This window comes from Syngnathoides biaculeatus, chromosome 6 (assembly GCF_019802595.1).
Source record: "Syngnathoides biaculeatus isolate LvHL_M chromosome 6, ASM1980259v1, whole genome shotgun sequence".
In the NCBI taxonomy this organism is placed as follows: domain Eukaryota; kingdom Metazoa; phylum Chordata; class Actinopteri; order Syngnathiformes; family Syngnathidae; genus Syngnathoides; species Syngnathoides biaculeatus.
Window position 1 is genome coordinate 2,747,098 of NC_084645.1, and position 22,906 is coordinate 2,770,003.

At 40.9% G+C, this 22,906-nt stretch overlaps 1 protein-coding gene across 1 annotated transcript in view; it reads right to left on the reverse strand.

The window, feature by feature from the left end:
* tat (tyrosine aminotransferase) overlaps positions 1-22,906 on the reverse strand; it is a 74,771-nt gene that overhangs the window by 26,601 nt on the left and 25,264 nt on the right. The window contains exon 8 of the mRNA XM_061823325.1: positions 1,994-2,146. Coding sequence (XP_061679309.1) covers positions 1,994-2,146 — 153 coding nt within the window. The remainder of the gene's footprint in view (positions 1-1,993; positions 2,147-22,906) is intronic.

Below are 22,906 nucleotides of genomic sequence, written 5' to 3' on the forward strand. Positions count from 1 at the left end.
GACCAGGAAGTGGAAATGATTACTAAGGGGGAAGTCAGAAAGGCACTACAAAGGATGAAAACTGGAAAGGCAGTTGGTCCTGATGACATACCGGTAGAGGTATGGAAGCAATTTGGAGAGATGGCTGTGGAGTTTTTGACCAACTTATTCAACAGAATACTAGCGGGCGAAAAGATGCCTGAAGAATGGAGGAAAAGTGTTCTAGTTCCCATTTTTAACAACAAAGGGGATGTTCAGAGCTGTGGGAACTATAGAGGAATAAAGTTGATGAGCCACACAATGAAGTTATGGGAAAGAGTAGTGGAGGCTAGACTCAGGACAGAAGTAAGTATCTGCAAGCAACAGTATGGTTTCATGCCTAGAATGAGTACCACAGATGCATTATTTGCCTTGAGGATGCTAGTGGAAAAGTACAGAGAAGGTCAGAAGGAGCTACATTGTGTCTTTGTGGATCTAGAGAAAGCCTATGACAGAGTACCAAGAGAGGAACTGTGGTACTGCATGCGTAAGTCTGGTGTGGCAGAGAAGTATGTTAAAATAGTACAGGATATGTATGATGGCAGCAGAACAATGGTGAGGTGTGCCTTAGGTGTGACAGAGGAATTTCAGGTGGAGGTGGGACTGTATCAGGGATCAGCTCTGAGCCCCTTCCTGTTTGCAGTGGTAATGGATAGGCTAACAGATGAGGTTAGACTGGAATCCCCTTGGACCATGATGTTCGCAGATGATATTGTGATATGCAGTGAAAGCAGGGAGCATGCAGAGGAACAATTAGAAAGATGGAGACATGCACTGGAAAGGAGAGGAATGAAGATTAGCCGAAGTAAAACAGAATATATGTGCGTGAATGAGAAAAGTGGAGGGGGAAGAGTGAGGCTACAGGGAGAAGAGATAGCGAGGGTGGACGAATTCAAATATTTAGGGTCAACAATCCAGAGCAATGGTGAGTGTGGTAAGGAAGTGAAGAAACGGGTCCAAGCAGGTTGGAACAGCTGGCGGAAGGTGTCTTGTGTGTTATGTGACAGAAGAGTCTCTGCTAGGACGAAGGGCAAAGTTTACAAAACAGTGGTGAAGCCGGCCATGATGTACAGATTAGAGACGGTGGCACTGAAGAAACAACAGGAAGCAGAACTTGAGGTAGCAGAAATGAAGATGTTGAGGTTCTCGCTTGGAGTGAGCAGGTTGAATAGGATTAGAAATGAGCTCATTAGAGAGACAGCCAAAGTTGGATGTTTTGCTGACAAGGTTCGAGAGAGCAGACTTTGATGGTTTGGACATGTTCAGAGGCAAGAGAGTGAGTATATTGGTGGTAGGGTGCTGAGGATGGAGCTGCCAGGCAAAAGGGCGAGAGGAAGACCAAAAAGAAGGTTTATGGATGTGGTGAGGGAAGACATGAGGGCAGTTGGGGTTAGAGACGAAGATGCAGAAGATAGGCTAAGATGGCAAAAGATGACACGCTGTGGCGACCCCTAACGAGACAAGCCGAAAGGAAAAGAAGAAGAAGGCTGTCAATGTACAGTAGGTCAGTGACAAGACAAGGGGTCTCAAACTCAATTTGCCTGAGAGAGTCTAGCTGAGGCTGGGCCGCAGCTTCGGCGCACATGCACGTGCGCCCAATTTAAGTTAGAAATGTAAAAGAAATAAATCCTATCTTCTCAAAGGTCTTTTTTATTTTTTAAACACAAAATAAGAATAAGTAATTGTGTGTTAAACTACTCATGAAATTCCATGGCAACGCTGCTGTCGCTTTCACTCACTCAAAAATATTTCTTGGCTTGCATCAAACCTAGTCGATGTCATGCCCCCGAGAGCCAGATACCCCACCGTTATTGGTAGTTTCGTCAGCTCCACACAAAACACTGTAAAACTGGGGGGGGAGGGGGGGGGGAGAACTTTCATATTAAAGTGGGGGCCACAAATTATCATCTCCCGGGGGCCAGTTTGAGACCTCTTCAAGACTATATGATGCAGTATAAGATACTTTATAACTAACCTCAGACCCAAAGATGTTGTTCCTGTCATGGATGAGGATCCATCCCATTCTCCAACCGGGGACCAGCCAGCGCTTAGCCAGGCCGCCACAGGAAATAATTGGTACATCACTGCTGAGTGATGCCAGAGATTGACAGTCACAAGTTGGGAAAACCTGAGAAAAAAAAAAGATCATAAGTAATTAAATATTATTTCATTTTTTAATTTCTGATTGAAACAAAATCATTATTTTCATAATTAGATACAGGAGGTCAAAATATTATTTTAATCTTTTGCATGTAAGAGTTTATTCCCAAGTAAAAGAAAAAAGATTTTTAATTACCTTAATTCTTTCAATACCAGCCATATTCAGAAAAGACAACCTCCTGAGTGCCAGCTGATTTAAAGCATTTTGACTGATCTTTAAAGGTCGTCAGAATTTTGTTTTTTTGACGATGTAAACACACACACTATCAATTGAAAGAGACTTAGAAAAAAAAGTTTCTTTTTCCGATTCTTAGAAATCATTAGTAGAAATAGGTTGTCGTGACCCAAATATTTTGAAACAAAAAAATAAAAAAGTTTTAGGAAGAGAAGTTATGTCATGAACTGGGAAGATCTGGACCCCAGAGCAGGCGGAGGTAGATGTAACATGATGAACAGTTTATTGATGGAAGGTGCAGGAATAATTGTGATCATAATTATCATACATTTGCTTCCAATAAAGGAATGCTTTGCTCTCCCCTAGATAACGTGGCAGCCTCCGAGCAGAAATAGCAAGAACAAAAACATCTAATCATCAGAACTGTTAGAACTGCTGCCTGTTAAAGAAATGATGACCACATATGTATTGAGCAATCTTAGTCACTATTGAGTAGACTAATTAGTCTATAAAACTGAGAAAAGGGCAAGGTGTGTCCTGTACGCGAGCTCCGTGAAACGTGTGCATGTGTAAAAGTGTAAGTGGAGGTTCGCGACCTCATTTGAACAGGAAATTGAGTGACAACTGTTTGAGGATGCAGAGGTAAGAATTCTCCGCCACTTGTGGGAGAAGCTTGAGAATTACCTCAAACGGAACGTAATTGTCACCCTGTTCAGGGGGAAGTCAGTATAGTCACCCGAGGTGAACCACTGACTCCAACAGAGGAAAAACAAATCGCAAAATAGTTGATAAATAGCAAAATAGTTGAAACACAACATCTGAAAAAAAAAATAATAATAATGATGTGTAAAGACTAGAAGTTTGTCGAAAGCAAATGTCCTACTAAAACAAAACATCTAAATTTGTGGATAGCACAATATGACTTTGCTGGCCAGCTCAACATACACAAAAATATATATAGTTAACCTGCAGGATAAAATAAGAGAAAAACACACACAAAAAAAAAACAAAAACACCACCAACAACAACAACAACAACAAAAAAGCTGGACTCAAGATGATGTGAAAACGGCCATAAAAGGTATCACATCTCATAAAGTTGATGTAACATAATTCGCCCAGGGAACAGAAGACTTGACAAAATCTTACCACTTAAATGATGTGGAAGTCCAACAAATTTGGATGACAGCAAAGTACTTTCTCACAGCAGCAGGGAGTTCAAGGGTTAATATCGCACACTTCTACTAGATTAAAAAAAAAAAAGCAATTTTTCTGCCATTGGAAGAGCAAAATAAAACAACAATGAACCATTTGAAGAATATAGAATTGGAATAAATGCATGTTTTAAAGCAAATAGTAGCATTCCTGAAGATCACACTCCACGGAGTGTGTATGAAGGGCAATTAAAAAAATGCTCTTTATGTGAATTCAAATAATCCTATAAAACAAAGGAGAAATGTATGGAGCTTTAATGCGAAACATAAAAAATGTCACAATTCATGCTCCCAAAATGCAACTTTTTAATTTGTCCCATGTTTTTTGGGAAGAGATGGCTTGCTGAAACTACGACTGCCCTTAATTCCCTCTCTGACAGGAAAAATAGAAGTAAAAAGAAAAAAAAAAGGAATTACGGGGAGGTCAGTTAAATATCTTACCAAATAGGAATCCAGCCCTCTATTATTACACCTTAGATATTCCAAACAAACCTCCCACAAGAACAGGAGATTTCTTGCTGCAAACAGCTCAAGACGTGATTGAACAACCACAAAATGACGTAGGAAGTGACTCATTGCATGTGACTATGTAGTGTAAGATACTGTAAACTTATAACAGCCCACACCAGACAAAATCATGATTGATAATCTGTACTCAGATGGTACATCAGTCGTGGTGCCAGGAACAAGACTGACTGACGAACTAAATCCACTACACAAGGAATGGACACCACCACACACGTCATTACAACAGGAGTGGGAGAGTTTGGGACAATTTGTTTTGGTAGTACGAAATGTTCCCGATTGGACAGAAAAAGAACAAGATTTGGATTGGGACGACTGAACTGTACAGACAATATATTATTGGACAGTCTTAAACAATCTGAGACCAGATGCTGCTGTATTCACGGTGGTATCACAATCTACACAGACAATACTGGAAAAATGGAGGAATAGCGACAACTACAGGGAACACAGTGACATATGCAGAGCTACGACAAAATTTGCTCATAGCAGTTCAATTACCAAAACAAATAGCCATATGTAAATGTGCAGTACACACATCAAATACAGACAAAGAATCATTAGGAAATGGATTTAAAGATAAAACAGCAAAAGAAGCAGCAAAACCTTTATGGGATTAGCTGACCATGTAACAAATGAAGACATACTTTGAGATGATGTGTTTAACAAAATGCAACAACAAAGCTTATCAGCAGAACTAAAAATGTGGAAAAAGTAAGGCACTACATTACAAAATGGGAATTGTGTCAGCACAGATACAAAAAAAACAAAAAAATTCTACGAAAACATTTTTTAAGTGGGCGGCAATCTTGAGCCATTGGAAGTCTCAGGTCTCAACAGGGGGAATGGTTGCCCTGGTACAAAGGCATTACATGATCCATGGATTTAATTTATATGCCAAAAATCCTTTTTGTAGGGCTTGTTTGATCTGTGTGCGACATAATCCACAAGGGAATGTGCATCCAAAACGTGGTCAGTTTCCTCAAGCTACACATCCATTCATCCCTCCATTAATTTTCTTAGCCGCTTATCCTCACAAGGGTCGTGGGGAGTGCTGGAGCCTATCCCAGCTGTCAACGGGCAGGAGGCAAGGTACACCCTGACCTGGTTGCCAGCCAATTGCAGGTCACATGGAGACAAACAGCCGCACTCACAATCACATGTAGGGGCAATTTGGACACAATGATAGATTTAGTCGAACTATACATACATTACAAGCACGAAAGGGTCTCATTCCATTCAAAACACTGTTTGGGAGACCATACAATTTACCAATATTTTCCACACAATGAGAGATAGACGAATGATGAAGGAAAAAAAACACAAGTGGGTCCCTTTCAGGAGTTATTAACAACCTCAAACAGCTTTAAAAATTGCAAAAAGGGGTACTTGTGTTCATTTGTTGAATGAAGGAAAGTTATTGCTTTTCAAACCATTGTTAACACAAACAAAACTAATTTGTTTTGATTGGCCACTTGTAAGATAGCTGTTGTCATTCCCACTGCCAAGGTCGCTGTAGTCCGGTTACACATGGGAGTGAGACTGCTGTCATAATGGTGACTAAACAGTTAAATTTTGCTGTTGGGTGTTGGATGAAAACGCTACCCGTTATTTTAATTTTTCTGTTCGAGTGGTACCTGTGGGAACCACTCAAGGTCCCACCCCAAAAAAATAAATAAAATAAAATAAAAACAAAACAAGTTAGATAACTACATACAAAAAAAAGTAAGTAAGTTTCTTTCGGCTTGTCCCTTTCGGGGTCGCCACAGCGTGTCATCTCAGATGAACGCACATATGTTTGGCACAATTTTTACGCCGGATGCCCTTCCTGACGCAACCCTTCTCAGGGACTACATACAAAAAACGTGTCCAAAAGATTGTAGTGTTTGCACAGATCCAGAGATAATACCAGTGCTATTAATTGATAACGAATGCATTTATTCGGAGAGAGAGCTGAAGCCAATCCCAGCTAACTTCGGGCAGCGGCAGACTATACGCCGAACTGGTCGCCAGCCAGTCGCAGTGGAGATGTCGACACCATCACTGAGCGGGAATCGATCCCACGCTGCCTTCACTCGAAATGTCCCTTTGAGCCAAACCTGAACTACAACATGGCCCGCAAGAGAAATGAGTTTGACATCCCAGCACTACACTCAACAAATCAATCAAAGATACAATCAAAAAAAAAAAAAATGTAACAAGTTACTGTGCTTTAATAACCTTCTTACTACCATTTGTTTATTCATCCTATGTCTGTTTATGAATTAACATCTACTGTACATGCAGTTTTATCCGAACACTGGCATAGACTGAGCAAGAGCTGAATGACATGGACAAAATAGCAGAAAGAAACACGTGGATACACCTTACACACTGTAAAAGGTCATCTCAGCTGAGTCACCCAAGGGGAAAGGTGAGCAAAGACCAGCATACGGTGTGTGCAGATTTATAGTGTCAGAAAATACCTGAAGGCTGGTGAAGATTTAAAAGACACTTAACTCATTTAGTGGTGACTTGGTCGACATGACTAAATGGCTAAATAATATGATAGCATGTTGGGCTGCAACATTGACAGCCGTCATGATATTTTTGTTCATATCCTACTTTTGGACACCTGTAAAGCTGACAAAAATACATAACAACAGAACCAATAATTATACTCAGTCAACCATGCCTACCACACATAAGATAAAGAGGAGCAACCTCATTTCAAATAACTTTGGTAAACAACTATGCGGGAGGCATGAGGCATGAGAGGAGGACTCCATGTGTACCTACCAGTGAATCAGTTCAGCACTTTTTCAATTCCTTGGCAGAGTCTAATTGCTGGGGATTCCATCTTTGGGCTTATGCTAAATGAAACCCCCACTTTCTTCTCACCATTTGCCAATTTAATGCTACCTTAATCCCAAATGCCATACAAAAGAGTACAAGAGTACTATAGAGGGAGTATTTTAACCAAAAAAGCCTGAGGAACATTTTTTCATTATTATGATTATAATTTTTACAAATAGGAAACAAAACTGGTTGTTATTAATGTAGAATGCAGCTAACAAGGTAAACTATAGTTACATCACATCCATGGGCCCTGGGCCACTAATGCGTGTAATTCCAACAGATATCCCAACACAATGTATCCTGGAGGTAATGACTAAAACAACTCCTAACACCACTTGTCAGAAATGGAAAAGTGTTTATGCAACAACTAAGGCAGTAAATGATAAACTGATATTTTCTACTAATGTTGCATTGGCTAATTTCCCCTGCGTTAGCTTTACAGGGACAGATTTTAAGGTGGGAAGTCTCAACAAAACATGGTGTCATGATATCCATCTGCAAACTGCCCCACTGCTCCCATGCAGCGATTTGTTGTGGTGGTGTGTTGGTCAAAAGTTGTATGACACACTGATAAATGCAGCAGGAACGTGTGCACTGGTATCACTGCTCTAATCTGTGACTGTGTTTCCATCAAAAGGAGAGGATATACAATTGGCCGTATCCATCTTTGGACCTCCCCTTGGGTTCTCCCGAAGGCAAAGGTCCTCTTGGAAAGATGGAGATCTGACATACATTGATGCAAATGGCATCCCAACGGCATACCAGATGAGTATAAATTGGTTAACGAGATTGCTGCAGGATGGGAATCCATCTTGTTATGGATAACCCCAAATAAAAATGTTGACAGAATCAACTGCATACATTACAATGTACAGAAACTAGGTAATTATACGGAAGCTGGCTTTATTGCCATAAGGGAACAACCAGCTGCAACCTCACTCATGACTTTCCAGCACCGCATAGCGGTCGACATGCTCCTGGCCGAGAAGGGTGGCAACTGCTCAATGTTCTGTGTTTATTCCAAATATCACAGCACCTGATGGGTCATGCACAAGGGTCATTCAAGGCCTCCACACCCTGAACCACAAGATGAAGGAGCACTCTGGTGTAAATACATCAGCCAGGTCGGAGTGGTGGAAGAAAAAAAAAAAAAAAACTTTGGCAAATCTAAAAATTTGGTGCTCTCTGTCCTAGTTTCTATAGCTGTTTGCAGCTATTCTTGCATTGTGTGGATGTTGTTGTATTCCCTGCATGAAGGCATCACTTAACCAACTTATAACCACCGCTATTGCCCAGACAAATTCAAAATTGGCACAAATATATCCATTATTGCCACAACAGAGTAATGACAATGATATTCTTGACCATGATGATGACGTTATGACTTCTCTTCCAGACCTGTTCTCCGATCCAGAAGATTACAAGTAATTAGTGCTATATTTTCCTCTGAGTGTAAGCCGAAAGGGTGATCTATTAGATGATTTAAGGATTTGAGCAAATGTAGGATAAACAGGAGGATAATGTAGAAATAATTGTAAATAGTATTAAGTAACTGCTTCTGACTACAATGAAGAAATGCTTTGCTCTGCTCCAATTCAGTTACTGTTTCTGCCTGGAATGAAGAAATGCTTTGCTCTTCTCCAATTCAGTTACTGTTTCTGCCTGGAATGAAGAAATGCTTTGCTCTGCTCCAATTCAGTTACTGTCTCTGCCTGCAATGAAGAAATGCTTTGCTCTGCTCCAATTCAGTTACTGTTTCTGCCTGCAATGAAGAATGCTTTGCTCTGCTCTAGAAAACGTGGGAGCAAATGTAGGATAAACAGGGGGGAAATGTAAGAATAATTGTGATCATAATTATCATACATTTGCTTTCAATAAAGAAATGCTTTGCTCTGCCCTAGATAACGTGGCAGCCTCCTAGCAGGAGACAACAAGAACAAAAACATCTAATCATCAGAACTGTTAGAACTGCTGCCTGTTAAAGAAATGATGACCACACATGTATTCAGCAATCTTCCACACATGCACACACACATGAACAAACGTGTACATCTTGTTTCAAACTTTTTTGTTTGTCGTCTCCTTTTAGTAACATCCATGTAAATAAGGGGCGTCTTAAAACTAAATAAATAGAGGTGCTGAGGAGAGGATAATCAGAGAGTGCAGTGGTGAATTGTACGAAACAGTTCCTCTCCTCTCTCCTCGCAAGACTTGAATTGGTGTCTTTGCTTTCTTTTTTGTCCTGTTTAATGAATGTCTGATTGGTGAACCTGACAGAAGGTAATGGAGGTATTCCTGGATGTGATTGCAGGCGGCGGCGTGGATAAGTGCCAAGCCATAGATTGAACAAGTGGCTGGCTTGGTGGCAGGAATGGCATGGGTCACGGACACGGAAGCACTACGAACAAGAGTAAACGAGGGAACAAAGAGTTGCGAGTGTAAGTCTCGTAGTAGGTGGGCTGTGGTACCACTAGAGAGTCTGCAATACTTTTTGATCTTTGGAAACAAGCAGGCTCAAATAGTGGTGATGATGGCTGATTCATAACAGGTGCTGGAAAAAAGAGGGGAGGGAAGAAGGGAGAGAGAGAGAGAGAGAGAGAGGAGAGAGAGAGAGAGAGAGAGAGAGAGAGAGAGAGAGAGAGAGAGAGAGAGAGAGAGAGAGAGAGAGAGAGAGCACAAGTGTACTGTGGGGCAGTACATGACAGATTATGTATTTGTGCACAACAGTGACCGAGTCAATAATATATTTTGTTTTAGTGACACCTCAAACATTTAAACAGTGTTTTTCTCTTATTAAACATCAACAACAATGATGAAAAAGTGCTTTTGATGGCAAAGTAATACATTTAGACAACCATGTATCATTTTTACCTAAACTACCGAACCATTGCAAGAGGAACAGTGGATGACTGGTTAGCACGTGTGTCTCACAGTTCTGAGGAACTGGGTTCAAATCGGGTCTTGCCTGTGTGGAGTTTGTATGTTCTCACTGTGCCTGTGTGGATTTTCTCCAGGTACTCCGCTTTCCTCTCACATCCGAAAAACGTGGAAGCTAGTTTAACTGAAGACTCTAAATTGCGCCTTTGTGCAAATGTGAGTCTGAATTTTTTTGTTTGTTTGTTTCGAAGTGCTTTCTGATTGTCTGGCAAGGTGCCCCTTGTGAGGGTCTGTGATACATAAGATGAATGAATGAATGAATGAATGAATGAACGAACTATTGCATTTTTTCTGCTATTTGGTAAACTGTCAGAATGTGCCTTGATAATCTGATAATTATAGATATTTGGCTCATCAAAGATCTGCTGGAGGAGCTCATCTTTCTCCATGCCAGTCAGAATTTTCCCCATGAAATGGAAATAAAATATTCAAACAATTAACATCATAAAATACAGGGTTCATACACTTCCAGAGAATCAAAATTCCATGAATTTTCCACGACTTTCCAAGTATGAAATACAAAATTCCATGACTAATATTGGATTGACTGATTGTGGTAGACAGCAACATTTCAGCTACCTGATTGTGTGTTTTAACTTAAATAATAAATGCCAAAGCTTATCAATGTAGTAGGCGCATCATAATGACTGTGAAATTTATGGTTATTAAAAATATAAACTATAATTACATGTTGAACATATATTTTCATCTAAGGTTAATGTTATGTTGCCTATATTTAAAATACAGAATTAGCTATTTATGCACTGTATTGTCTGTGCTTTCATCCTTGATCAGGCTGTGCCAAGGTGGAATTTTAACATTATACACCATCTCATCCTGTACTTTCTACTTTAGCTTCAGACCAGACCTCTTTAACTCAAAAATAGAAAAAATCTTTTCCAGTTGCACCATTTTTTCATTAAAGCAATAGCACCTTTTTTTTTTTTATTTCATTTTTTTTTTTACTTTTACCATTATTATCGAGCGTAAACAGAAGCAGCATGTCTAATTCTGCTCACGCCAGTGATTCCCAAACACAGGCATGAGGATTTCGGCAAGTATGGTAACCGATCTTTCGGTTCCGTTGATTTTTGTCGTGGGAAACAATTTTTTGGTTCCCATTGATAATGCTCATGGGAACCGGTTTTTACATGTACTTCAGAATAAAGCCTTAGCAGGCATGAGCATTTTGTCTTTTACGCTTAGCAACTGACATGTTTGACTAGCGTTTGAGTGACCCGAATATGAATAACTCGACCTTGCGCATGCGTAGCGCAGAAGCGGAAACCGGTGCTGTTTGTAAACCACACTGACAAAGCTGGGCGTTTTAATCATTAAAAATAAAGGGGTTCATGTAGGTTTGTTTTATACAGATTGCTGTATTTCGTTGAGAACTTGTTTTACCTTCCACACATGGGTGAATTTTATTAAAAGTAAGCCCTGAGATCTGGGAAGCGGACTTTCGGTTCCGTGTTTTCTCAGGTTGGGTAACGACACGGTAACGGATCGATCGTTTCCGTGAAATGCTTATGCCTGCAAACAGTCTGCCCGGGTGAATTAGTGTGCTGTGAGCGCTCTTCAGGTGTGCCGTGGGAAGTTATCCAATTTTATGTAATTGCTAAAAAAACATTTGTTCCAAGAAATAATGTATCTTTATTCATCTATTTATGCCAGTGAGGCACAATGACAGACAGAACAAAACAAAATCCTCTTCTACTCGATGGCAGGAAGTACATCCAGAAATTAATCAATCCACTTTTGGTGACTTTTTTTTTTTTGGTGTGCCGTGGGATTTTTCAATTGAAAAATATTGGCTTGGCTCAATAAAGGTTGGAAATCACTACTCTATGCTACCCAGACTGTGTGGGTGGACGGTGTTTGTAATTATGAGTGTACCCCTTTAAGAGCCGAAGGTGGGCGGAGTCAGGTAAACTATCAGGAGACTGTGTGCTTCCGTGTTGGGGGAAAATTTAAAAAAAAAAAAAAAAAAAAAAAAAAAAAAAAAAAAAAAAGAGTCCGACTGTGGTTCATTGCTAGATTGGTTTTCATGTGTGCTGAGAATGTCTCTGTATTTCTAGTCGTAACAAATTCCATGAGATTCCCTGACCCAAGCCAAATATTTTTTATTTACCGGACTTTCCAAGACCTGGAAAAGGCAGCGTTTCTTTCCATGATATTCCATAAATTCCCTGACCTGTACGAACCCTGAAAATAAAAAATATATAATTTTAATCTTTGTAGCATAGTGATAAGTACGTTTTATTCTATGCAATGTCAAATGTGTGATCTGGAAAAATATATGATTGCTATCAAAATGAATCCACATTTTATTACTGCGGTGGTGGTTGTTTTTGTTTTTTTTTTTGTTTGTTTTTCTTCATTGCCCTGCCACCAGCAACCAGACTCTCTGTAAATTACAGAAATATACAGTGGGTACGGAATGTAGCCCTATGGGGCCACAAGCCAGTGCAATCTGTAGGCCAGTCCCAAGCCCGGATAAACACAGAGGGTTGCGTCAGGAAGGGCATCTGGCTTAAAAGTTTGCCAAACAAATGTGAGCATTAGTCTAAAAAAATCCCATATCGGTTCGGTGGGGGCCCAGGTTGACAACGCCTGCCCCCAACACCATTATCGGAAGAATAATGGACAGAGTCTAAAACTGAATGTAGGGACTTTGAATGTTGTGACTATGACAGGAAAAGCCCAGGAGTTGGTTGGCATGTTGACTCGGAGAAAGGTTGATACACTGTGCATCCAAGAGAGCAGGTGGAAAGGTAGTAAGGCTAGAAGTTTAGGTGCAGGGTATAAATTATTTTACCATTTAATAGATGGGAAGTGTAATGGAGTAGAGGTTATTTTAAAGGAAGAGCTAGCGAAGAATGTCTTGGAGGTCAAAAGCGTATCAGATGAGGTTGAAATTTGAAATTGAACGTGTTATGGATAATCTCATTAGCGGCTATGCCCCACAGGTAGGATGTGGCCAAGAATTGAAAGACAAATTCTGGAAGGAACTAGATGAAGTAGTTCTGAGCATCCCAGACACAGAGAGACTTGTAATTGCAGAATGTAATGGACATGTTGGTGAAGAATACAGGGGCGATGAAGAAGTGATGGTTTTGCATGACACCCAGAAAAAGAACTTTGAGGGATAGATGGGGGTGCAAAAAAGATGCAAATGGCAGTAGTGAACACTTTTGTCCCCAGAAGAGGCAGGAACATGGGGTGACCTACAAAAGTGAAGGTAGAAGCATACAGGTGGATTACATTTTATGCAGACGATGTTATTTGAAGGAGGGTACTGACTGTAAGGTATTGGAGAGAGTGTAGCCCGACAGCATCGGATGGTGGTATGTAGGTTGACTCTTGTGGTGGGGAGGAAGATTAAGAAGACAAAAGGTAGAGCAGAGAACCATGTGGTGGAATCTGAGAAAGGAAGAATGTTGTGTGGCCTTTCGGAAAGAGGTGAGACATGCTCTCGATGGACAGGAAGAGGTCCCAGAAGACTGGACTACTACAGCCAGGGTGATTAGAGAGGCAGGCAGGAGAATACTTGGTGTGCTTCTGTGTATTCTGGTAGGAAAAGGGAGAAGGAGACTTGGTGGTGGAACTCCAAAATAGAGGCAGTCATATAAGGAAAGAGGCAAAAGAAAAATAAGTAGGATACTGAGAGGACTGAGGAGAGATGAAAAGAATCCATTGAGATGTGACGTAGGGCAAAGGTAGAGGTGGTGAAAGCTAAACCAGAGGCATATTACGACATGTACATCAGGTTGGACATGAAAGAAGGAGAAAAGGATTTCTACAGGTTTGCCAGACAGAGGAATAGAGATGGGAAGAATGTGCAGCAGGTAAGGGTGATTCAGGATCGATATGGCAATGTGTTGACTGGTGCCAGTACTGTGCTAAGTAGATGGAAAGGATAATTTGAGAAGTTGATGAACGAAGAAAATAAGACAGAAAGAAGGGTGGAAGAGGCAAGTAAGATTGACCAGGAAGTGGCAATGCTGATGACAACTATTTTACTCCGTGTCAGCATTGTGCCCAGTATATACAAAAGTGTGCTTATTTTTAGCCTTCTCTCGTGTCTTTAAAAATTTACTTTATAATTTAACTCTAAATGTCTGATGGTTAATTACATGGGGAAAAAAATGTTGGCCGCGTGGCACAGACAACACGTCTGACACAGAAAGGTAATGCCCAGATTTGACTAAAAGACAAAATTTCTCTCCCACTGTGTCAGATTACTGGATTAAAAACTTGTATTCTGATTCCACCACATCCCATTTTTTACAATCACTGGGTTTATCTATTTAGCTAAGATGGGACCAGATACACTCATTACCGTGGCAATGTCAACAAGTGTGGATTGCGCCGACTGTATTATAAGGACAAAACGAGGAAAAATGTGTGCTGGTGGTCACTGGTGCTCAAGGGAGGACTTTCATTCAAGGCTTGTTTGAGATATATTCACATACTTTTAGTACGTGTCGCAAGCAGTCAATAAATCTTTATGAATCCTAGCAAGTTAGTGCTAGCACAAACGGTTGTGCATAAACACGTTGCCGTTCTGCCAAATCATGCTCTAAAGTTTTGGTGTGGGTGAAGTATTTTTATCACAATAAAGTCATTTAATTACAGTACGTTTGCACCTTTTTTTGTCACATTGTAATTTTGGTTTGACCCGACTAATTAGAATACATTACCCAACTAGAGCAGTGATTTCCAATCTTTATTCTTTATCTTCCAATCCAACAATGTTCACCATCCAACCTGATAGAACTGGAGAGGCTCTGTCAGGAGGAATGGTTGAGGATCCCCAAATACAGGTGTGGAAAAACTTATTTTATCATTCCCCAAAAGACTCATGGTTGTATTAACTCAAAAGAGTGCTTCTACTAAATACTAAGCACAAGGTCCCAATATTTATGGCTGTAATATTTCAGGGTTTTTTTTAAGAAATCTACAAAAATTTCAACAATTCTTTTTTTGTGTGTGTCAATACCAAGGCCTGTGTGGCCATTAATGACAGAAAAAAATGAATGTAAATTAATTTAGCAAATGGCTAAATTATAATGAGTGAAAAATCCAAGGGGGTCTGGATACTTTCCCTACCCATCGTATCTATACAAAACAATTACCATCAAAATACTATTTTCAAAATTATTGCTGCAGTATATCGTGAAGATTTTTCCTTTTGTTTGCACTGCATGCATCTGTGGGTGATTTCAGAATTATACATTGACATTAATACTGGCAACATATGTATATTTAAACTGTACATACAGACAAGGACATTTACAGAAGTACTTTGCGAAACACTAAAGGTTCGCAAGTTAGCTCTTACCTGCTCATTTTTCAGGAGGGTCCTTATACGAGGATCTGCTGCAAGAGTTTGAGATAAACCACTCTTTAGAGGAATCTGGGCCATCAAATGACCATCCACCTTGCAGAATGTGTTTTAAGCTTGGTCTGGAAGCGACCTGGTTCCTTGGTTCAAGTGTGAAATGCTCGAAGTGAAGTTACGAGACGTGCCAAGGCTTCAAAGCGTCGAAGCATTATTAATTTGGAGGAGGGGCCAGAAATGATGACGTCCAAAGCCTCATTCTCCAGTTGTACCACATGGCAGATTCGGGAAGTGATTTGCTGGTGAACCCACTGATCTTAAAAAAAAAAAAAAAAAAAAAAAAAAAAAAAGACTGGATAGCTCATACATATCTAGCGGTGTGTTGATTGGTTGAAACCAGTTGGCCGCCATCTTGGTACTCCCAAAACGTGTGGAGGACACAGTTTACAGGTTGGATTATGGTTGGGTTTTTCTCAATAATGTTTGGCATGTAGAATTAAAACTGGTCGTGTGAGCTTGACATTTTTTTCAGTTCTGGTAACATGAAGGATTTTTTATTTTACTTGGTAAGCCAAAAAAGGCTAAGTCCAAAGGAAAGACATAAAACACCGTGACTACCAAGAAACCTTGCAAATTTCCTAGGGCCCAATTTCTGTGACTTGTTAACTTTTCCCAAAATACGCTGTGAAGCACTATGTGAAATAGAAGCATTCCATCCAAGAGTGCAGACCAAATCTCTGACAGATATACAGTACCTTTTGAAAGTATTTGGCCCCCTTGAACTTTTCAACATTTCGCCACATTTCAGATTTCAAACATGAAGATATAAAATCTTCATTTTTTTGTCAAGAATCAACAAGTGGGACACAATCGTGAAGTGGAACGAAATACATTGGATATTTTATAGTTTTTTAACAAATCAATAACTGAAATGTGGGGGCGTGCAATATTATTCGGCCCCTTTACTTTCAGTGCAGCCAAGAGGCCCATGATCACTGGATGAACTTCAGAGATCTACAGCTGAGGTGGGAGAGTCTGTCCATAGGACAACAATCAGCCGCACAAATCTGGCCTTTATGGAAGAGTGGCAAGAAGAAAGCCATTTCTCAAAGATATCCATAAAAAGTCTCATTTAAAGTTTGCCACAAACCACCTGGGAGACACATTAAGAAGATGCTCTGGTCAGATGACACCAAAATCGAACTTTTTGGCCCAGATGCAAAATGAAATTTTCGGCGTAAAACCAACACATCTCATCACCCTGAACACACCATCCCCACTGTCAAACCTGGTGGTGGCACTGACATGGTTTGGGCCGGCTTTTCTTCAGCAGTGACAGGGAAGATGGTTAAAATTGATCGGAAGATGAATGGAGCCATTCTTGAAGAAAACCTGTTAGAGTCTGCAAAAGACCGGAGACTGGGAGAGAGATTTATCTTCCACAGGACAATGAGCCAAAATGTAAAACCAAATCTACAATGGAATGGTTCACAAATAAACGTATTCAGGATTTACAATGGTCAAGTGAAAGTCCAGATCTGAATCCGATCGAGAATCTGTGAGCAGAACTGAAGAATGCTACTCAAAAACACTTTCCATCCAACCTCACTGAGCTGGAGCCATTTTGCAAGGAAGAATGGGCAAGAATTGTAGTCTCTTGATGTGCAAAACTGATAGACATACCCCAAGCGACTTGCAGCTATAATTGCAGCCAAAGGTGGTGCTACAAAGTATTAATGCAAGGAGGCCGAAAAATATTGCATGCCCCAGTTTTTTGGTTTTTATTTGTTAAAAAAAAGTTCAAGATATCCAATAAATTTCATTCCACTTAACGATTGTGTCCAACTTGTTGATTCTTGACAAGAAAAATGTATTTTATATCTTTATCTTTCAAGCCTGAAATGTGGTGAAAGGTTGAAAAATTCAAGGGGGCCGAATACTTTCACTAGGCACTGACTATTGATTAAACCAGGGAGGCCCCAGAACCTGAATAAGGTAGACAAAATTTAGACACCCCCACCCGCCCCCCATTTGTATGTCAATACTATTTCAGCACTTCAAAGCAAGAAGAGAGTTTGCAGAAAAACGCAAAAGCTTGCACAGCTGTAGCTTACATTTGATATCGGTGTGAAAATAAATGATATAGCCTGTAGAGCATCTTCTTCTAGGCTGGGAGATCCAGGTTTAAAACCCTGTTCAAGTCTTGACACAAGACTACATGTAACACCGGAAGCTGTCTGTCTTGTGTGGCACTCAGCAATAGGAGTTAGAGCAGCGACTGGTTGGCCCACTGTTAGTAGGCCTATAATGTGACTAGGTGAGGGGGCTTGCTGGCTGTCTTTGGCTAGTTGTCTCGGTGAGGCAGAACCAGATAAAGAGCAATGGAAATCTTAAAGCCCAAGTGTCATACCTATAAACATTCTAAAATAGATATTGTAATGAAAAATACATATAACATTATTCACTTCGATGTCTATACGAAAAAATAAATGTGAGCGGAGAGCGCGTCATCCATGGTGTCATTCTACGATATCCAAGTGGTCGCCATATTGGCTGCATCCTCCGCCCGTGACGTCACCGGGACATTCGTCAATAAAAAGACACGGTGCACCCTAACTATGGGAGACAAACGCGCCCCTTCTGACACGGAAGCTCTTTTCGAAAAAGAAAACACCAAGAAAAAGAGTGAAGTTACCAGGGCAATATTACACTATTGTTTCGAGCCACATTCAGATCATATGCGATCACGGCCAAACCGCATCCCCGTCAGATCCACTTCCGTGGCGGAGATGAGGCATTGCGGCTCATCGCAGCCGGCCGGTGTGGCTTATGACGGAGCCGAGCGGTGCTGCTTTAGGGGGTTGTTCATAGACGTCGCAGTACGCGATGAACAACACAGTCGAGCCGGGGCGCTTTACTGCGCGCATGCGGCTGAGTGAGGCGTTCTTGGCTGGGTTCGCCGTCCGATGCGCACATCACCATATTTCCTACGCGGATATTTTGTTACGTGATGAGAGACCGATTACGTGGTCTGCCCCAAAATTTTTTTTTAGTAGCCGTATACACACCTACCAATTATTTGGAACTCACGAAGCTCTTGTCCTCTGCACCCATGCAATCCATTTTTCACAACGAACCGGGTCTCTTGCAAACTTATGAAGGCTAAACATTCCTCTAAATTGACACAAAAGTTGTGTCCCTAAACAGTGTCAAGTTACGCAGTTTATTGTGTTTCCTGACCCGATGTCAAGATTTTTCGGAAGTGAACAGGAAAAGAAAAAATGTTACCTTCAAAAAGTGAAATCTGGAGGCTGGCTGCCGCTCAGCCCAACATACTGCACCAGGATCCGGAATGTAACTTCAAAACATACCAGTAAGATGAGCTTTAAGGACATCCATGTTTGTTTTATTTAGAAATATATTTCCACAGACATTTAGTCCAAGTGTTAACACTGAATATGTAAATACATATTTACAGCGACGAAACTGGCGAAACAGTTCATCGCTGCACAGGTCGGCATGATTGTTTTGGGAGTATCAACATGGCGGATACCTGCTTCCGGTGACTTCAGCTATAGTGGCCAATGAGCTATCCAGTCCTTTTTATTTTTAGATCGGTAGGTGACCCGCATTTCATTTGAAATATAAAGCACAGCGAAACGCAATGAGGTCGACCCGCACATCTTGTGTTTGGTTTTGTTAGGGTTTTTTTTTTTTTGCAAGTGTTTAAAAGATGGAAAGTTTTCCACTGCTTGGGATTCAGTTTTCTATACAGTGATTTAGACTCTTTTTCCCTCTCACCAACAAACCTTTGTATCCCTTAGACCAGGAGTGGGCAACCAGAGATAAATAGCCACATTTTGTACTGTTACAGCGAAGAGCAACATCAAACACATGAACATCAATCCCTTCTCCCAAACATACCTTTGCTCAGTCAGATTTATTATTAATGCCATACACTAACGTGGTAAGAAAAATCACGTCCAGAGGCCAGTATTAAAAAAAAAAGGTCTTTCTCATACAAACTTCCAGTTCAACCAAGTCTTGTCTTGTATGTCACAACACTAAATTACTCACATTATTGGAGGTCTGAGTGCAACTGTGAATCAATAGCCATGCAAATGTACGATATTCTCTGTTCAACAGTGTGGCGGGACAGTTGAAGGTCTGATACGATTTGTTTAAAATTGTAATTTTTTTCACCTCGTTTCATATCGGCTTCCAATTATGGAACCATTTGGCCAAAAATGCAAATACAATGTGACAGCATCCAGCATATGATGTGTGTCCACATTACATACTCACCATTGTAAAAGATGTAGCCACTGAACATGTTGACAAAGGCTGCAGACTTTTGAAAAGTAGTACAAATCTTCAATCAAAGGTTGTTTTTATCAATTTATTGGCACTTCCACGGCGGCGTGATCGCCCGCCCCATGTACTGGAACGGCCAGCAGGCCCCGCAGAGTTTCGTCGTTATAATTTTTCTTTGTATAGGAAAATGCTTATCCTGAATTAAGTGGAGGAAAATACTAAGATAAAGTGGATGGATATATTTATTTTCTTAAATACATTTTTTGGCGTCAAACAGGTTTTAATCTTTGATTTCATTCAGAATAGAATCAAACTCATCTTTTTTGGTCAAGTGTGTAAAAACACTGGTTTGACATTCACAACAAAGAACAGAAAAGTAACAATAACAAAGAACGAGATATTTCTGTTGATAGGAACTATTCCTTATAAGAGTTACAGATGTGAAAGATGTAAAGTCTTCTTCATTTAGAACAGGTAAGCGATAAGAGTGTGTCAACATCCCACATTGTGTTTAGCTTGTACAGAGTGCCTTTACCCGTTCACGGTTCCCATTATAGACCAGTGCAAAAACAATTGTGCAAAGGCAGTAGTTTAAAGTGATGAATCATGTGATAATCTACAAAATACATTACTAATACTAATACAGTATCAGTAGTATGTGTGAGTGTGTGCCAACAATGACACTAGGCAGAAAATAGTAGGTTTGGTGATCAAGAATTTAATGCCTTAATTGTCAAAGGGAAAAAACTGTTTGAATGCCTGCTAGTTTTGACTTGCAATGATTGGTAGTGCTTTCCTGAAGGAAGGATCTGGAGAGCTGGTGGCCAGGATGTGGAGGCTCCGAAAGGATCCTGCGCGCTCTGGACCTAGTGCGAGTCGTGTGCAAGTTTTCAATAGTGGGTAGGGTGGTCCCGACAAGCTGTTCAGTGGTTTTGATTGTCCATTGCAGTCAGAGTTTGGCCTTTTTTTTTTAAACCAGATAGAGATACATAGTACTGATTGGATTGGATGGAGTTGATGTTCGTTTCCCACATCATGTCCTCTGAGACTGTAATTCCCAAGAACTTGAAGGTCTCGATGGTTGACACAATGGTTGGACAGCGTCAGTGACAGCTGTGCAGAAGGATGTTTCCTGAAGTCCACAATCTACACATCCCTGATCAATAATTGAATGACTTAATTGCCAGAGGGAAAAAACTGTATGGCATTCGTACAGTTTTTGTTGGGATTTTGCTCGGACACACCCTCATATCCTGCAATCAGTATTAGTATTTGTAATATATTTTACGACTATTACTTTACTATTGCACGACTCATCACTTTAAACTGCTCCCTTTGCACAATTGTCATTGCACTGGTCCATAACCAGAACTGCGATTGGGTAAGGGCACTCTGTGTGTGCTGAACATAATGTGGGGCGTTGACTCTTAACTGTTCTAACTAAAGAAGACTACATTTTGCACATCTCTAACTGAATGTCTCTTGTTCTTTGTTCTCGTTAATTTGTTTGTCATATTTTCTGGATGCCGTACCAGGGCGGCACCAACTACCAGATGCTCAAAGACAGTGTGGAGTTACTTATAAGTACCGTGAAAGTGATAAGACTTCTGTATGAAGATTATTTACAAAAATCCATTGCAAAATCCCTCTGTTAAACAAAATTGGTATGCGCAGAAAAAGCTACAATTTTCCAAACACATCAACTGGCCTAAAGAGAAATGGAGGAACATTTTGGGAATTAATGAGTATATATTTTTTTTTTTTTATCCAAGGGCCACAGACATTTTGTGAAATGATCCCCTAACTCTAAAGTCAAGCCACAGTACTCAATGAATACAGTGTAGCATATTGGTGGAAGCATCAACATATGGGCATATTTCTCCTACTATTGTTTTGGGCATGTTTAACGCATATCAGGGATCATGGATTGGTTTTTATATTTGAAGAGTTTGTTTTCAAAACGAGACATAGGAATTTTTTTTTCAGATTTACGAAACTATCGCCAAAATTATCCATTCGGAGCTGGATAATTTTGGTGCGAGTTTTGTAAATCTGAAAAAAAATGCCTATGTCTCGTTTTGAAAACAAACTCTTCATTTCAAAATACTTGAAGAGGTCATGCTGCCTTATGCTGAAGAGGACATGCTGTTGAAACGGGCGTTTCAACACGAAAATAACCCCAAATCCACTAGTAAACATGCAATCGTGATTCCAAAACAGGAAAGTTAATGTCATGGAGTGCCCAGCCAAATCCCTCGACCACAATCCAATCAATAACTTGTGAGATGACATAAAATATGCTGTTTCTGAAGCAAAATCAAGAATTGTAAATTAATTGTGGAATGTCATAAAGGAATCTTGGAATGGGATGATAAACCTCGATGACGAGTACAAAAATTGGATCTCGGTTTCCCTTGCCTGGACACGGGTCACCGGGTCCCCCCTCTGGAGCCAGGCCTGGAGGTGGGGCTTGAAGGTAAGTGCGTGGTTGTCAGGCCTGCACCCATGGGGCTCAGCCGTGCACAGCCCGAAAGGGTAACATGGGTCCCCCTTCCCATGGGCGCACCACCTGTGAGAGGGGCCATAGGGGTCGGGTGCAATGCGAGGTGGACAGTGGCCAAAGGCGGGGACCTTAGCAATCCGATCCCTGGCTACTGAAACTAGCTATAGGGACATGGAATGTTACCTCTTTGCCAGGGAATGAGTACAATTTGGTGCGTGAGGTCAAGAAGTTCCGACAAGATATAGTCGGACTCACCTCTACGCACCGGTTTGGCTCTGGCACCACTCCTCTTGAGAGGGGTTGGACTCTGTTCCACTCTGGAGTTAGCTTCCTTCCACCTTCAGGTAGGTGGGCGCTTCCTGACTGTTGTCTATGATTATGCACCAAACAGCAGTTAAGAGTACCCACCCTTTTTGGAGTCCTGAGAGGGAGTGCTGGAGAGCACCCCATGTTGGGACTCCATCTTTTTGCTGGGGGAATTCAATGCCCACGCAGGTAATAACAGTGAGACCTGGAAGGCCATGATTGGGAGGAACGGCCTGCCTGTACAGAACCCAAATGGTGTTCTGAAACTGGACTTCTGTGCTAATCACGGATTGTCCATAATGAACACCATGTTCAGGCACAAGGGTGTTCACATGTCCACCCTAGGTTGCAGTTCGATGATCGACTTTGTGGTCATGTCATCGGACTTGTGACCGCATGTCTTGGACACTTGGGTGAAGAGAGGGGCAGAGCTGTCAACTGATCACCACGTGGTGGTGAGTTGTCTCTGATGGTGTGGGAAGATGCCGGTCTGACGCGGCAGGCCCAAATGTATTGTGAGGGTCTGCTGGGAACGGATGGCAGGTTCCCCTATCTGAAGGAATTTCAACTCCC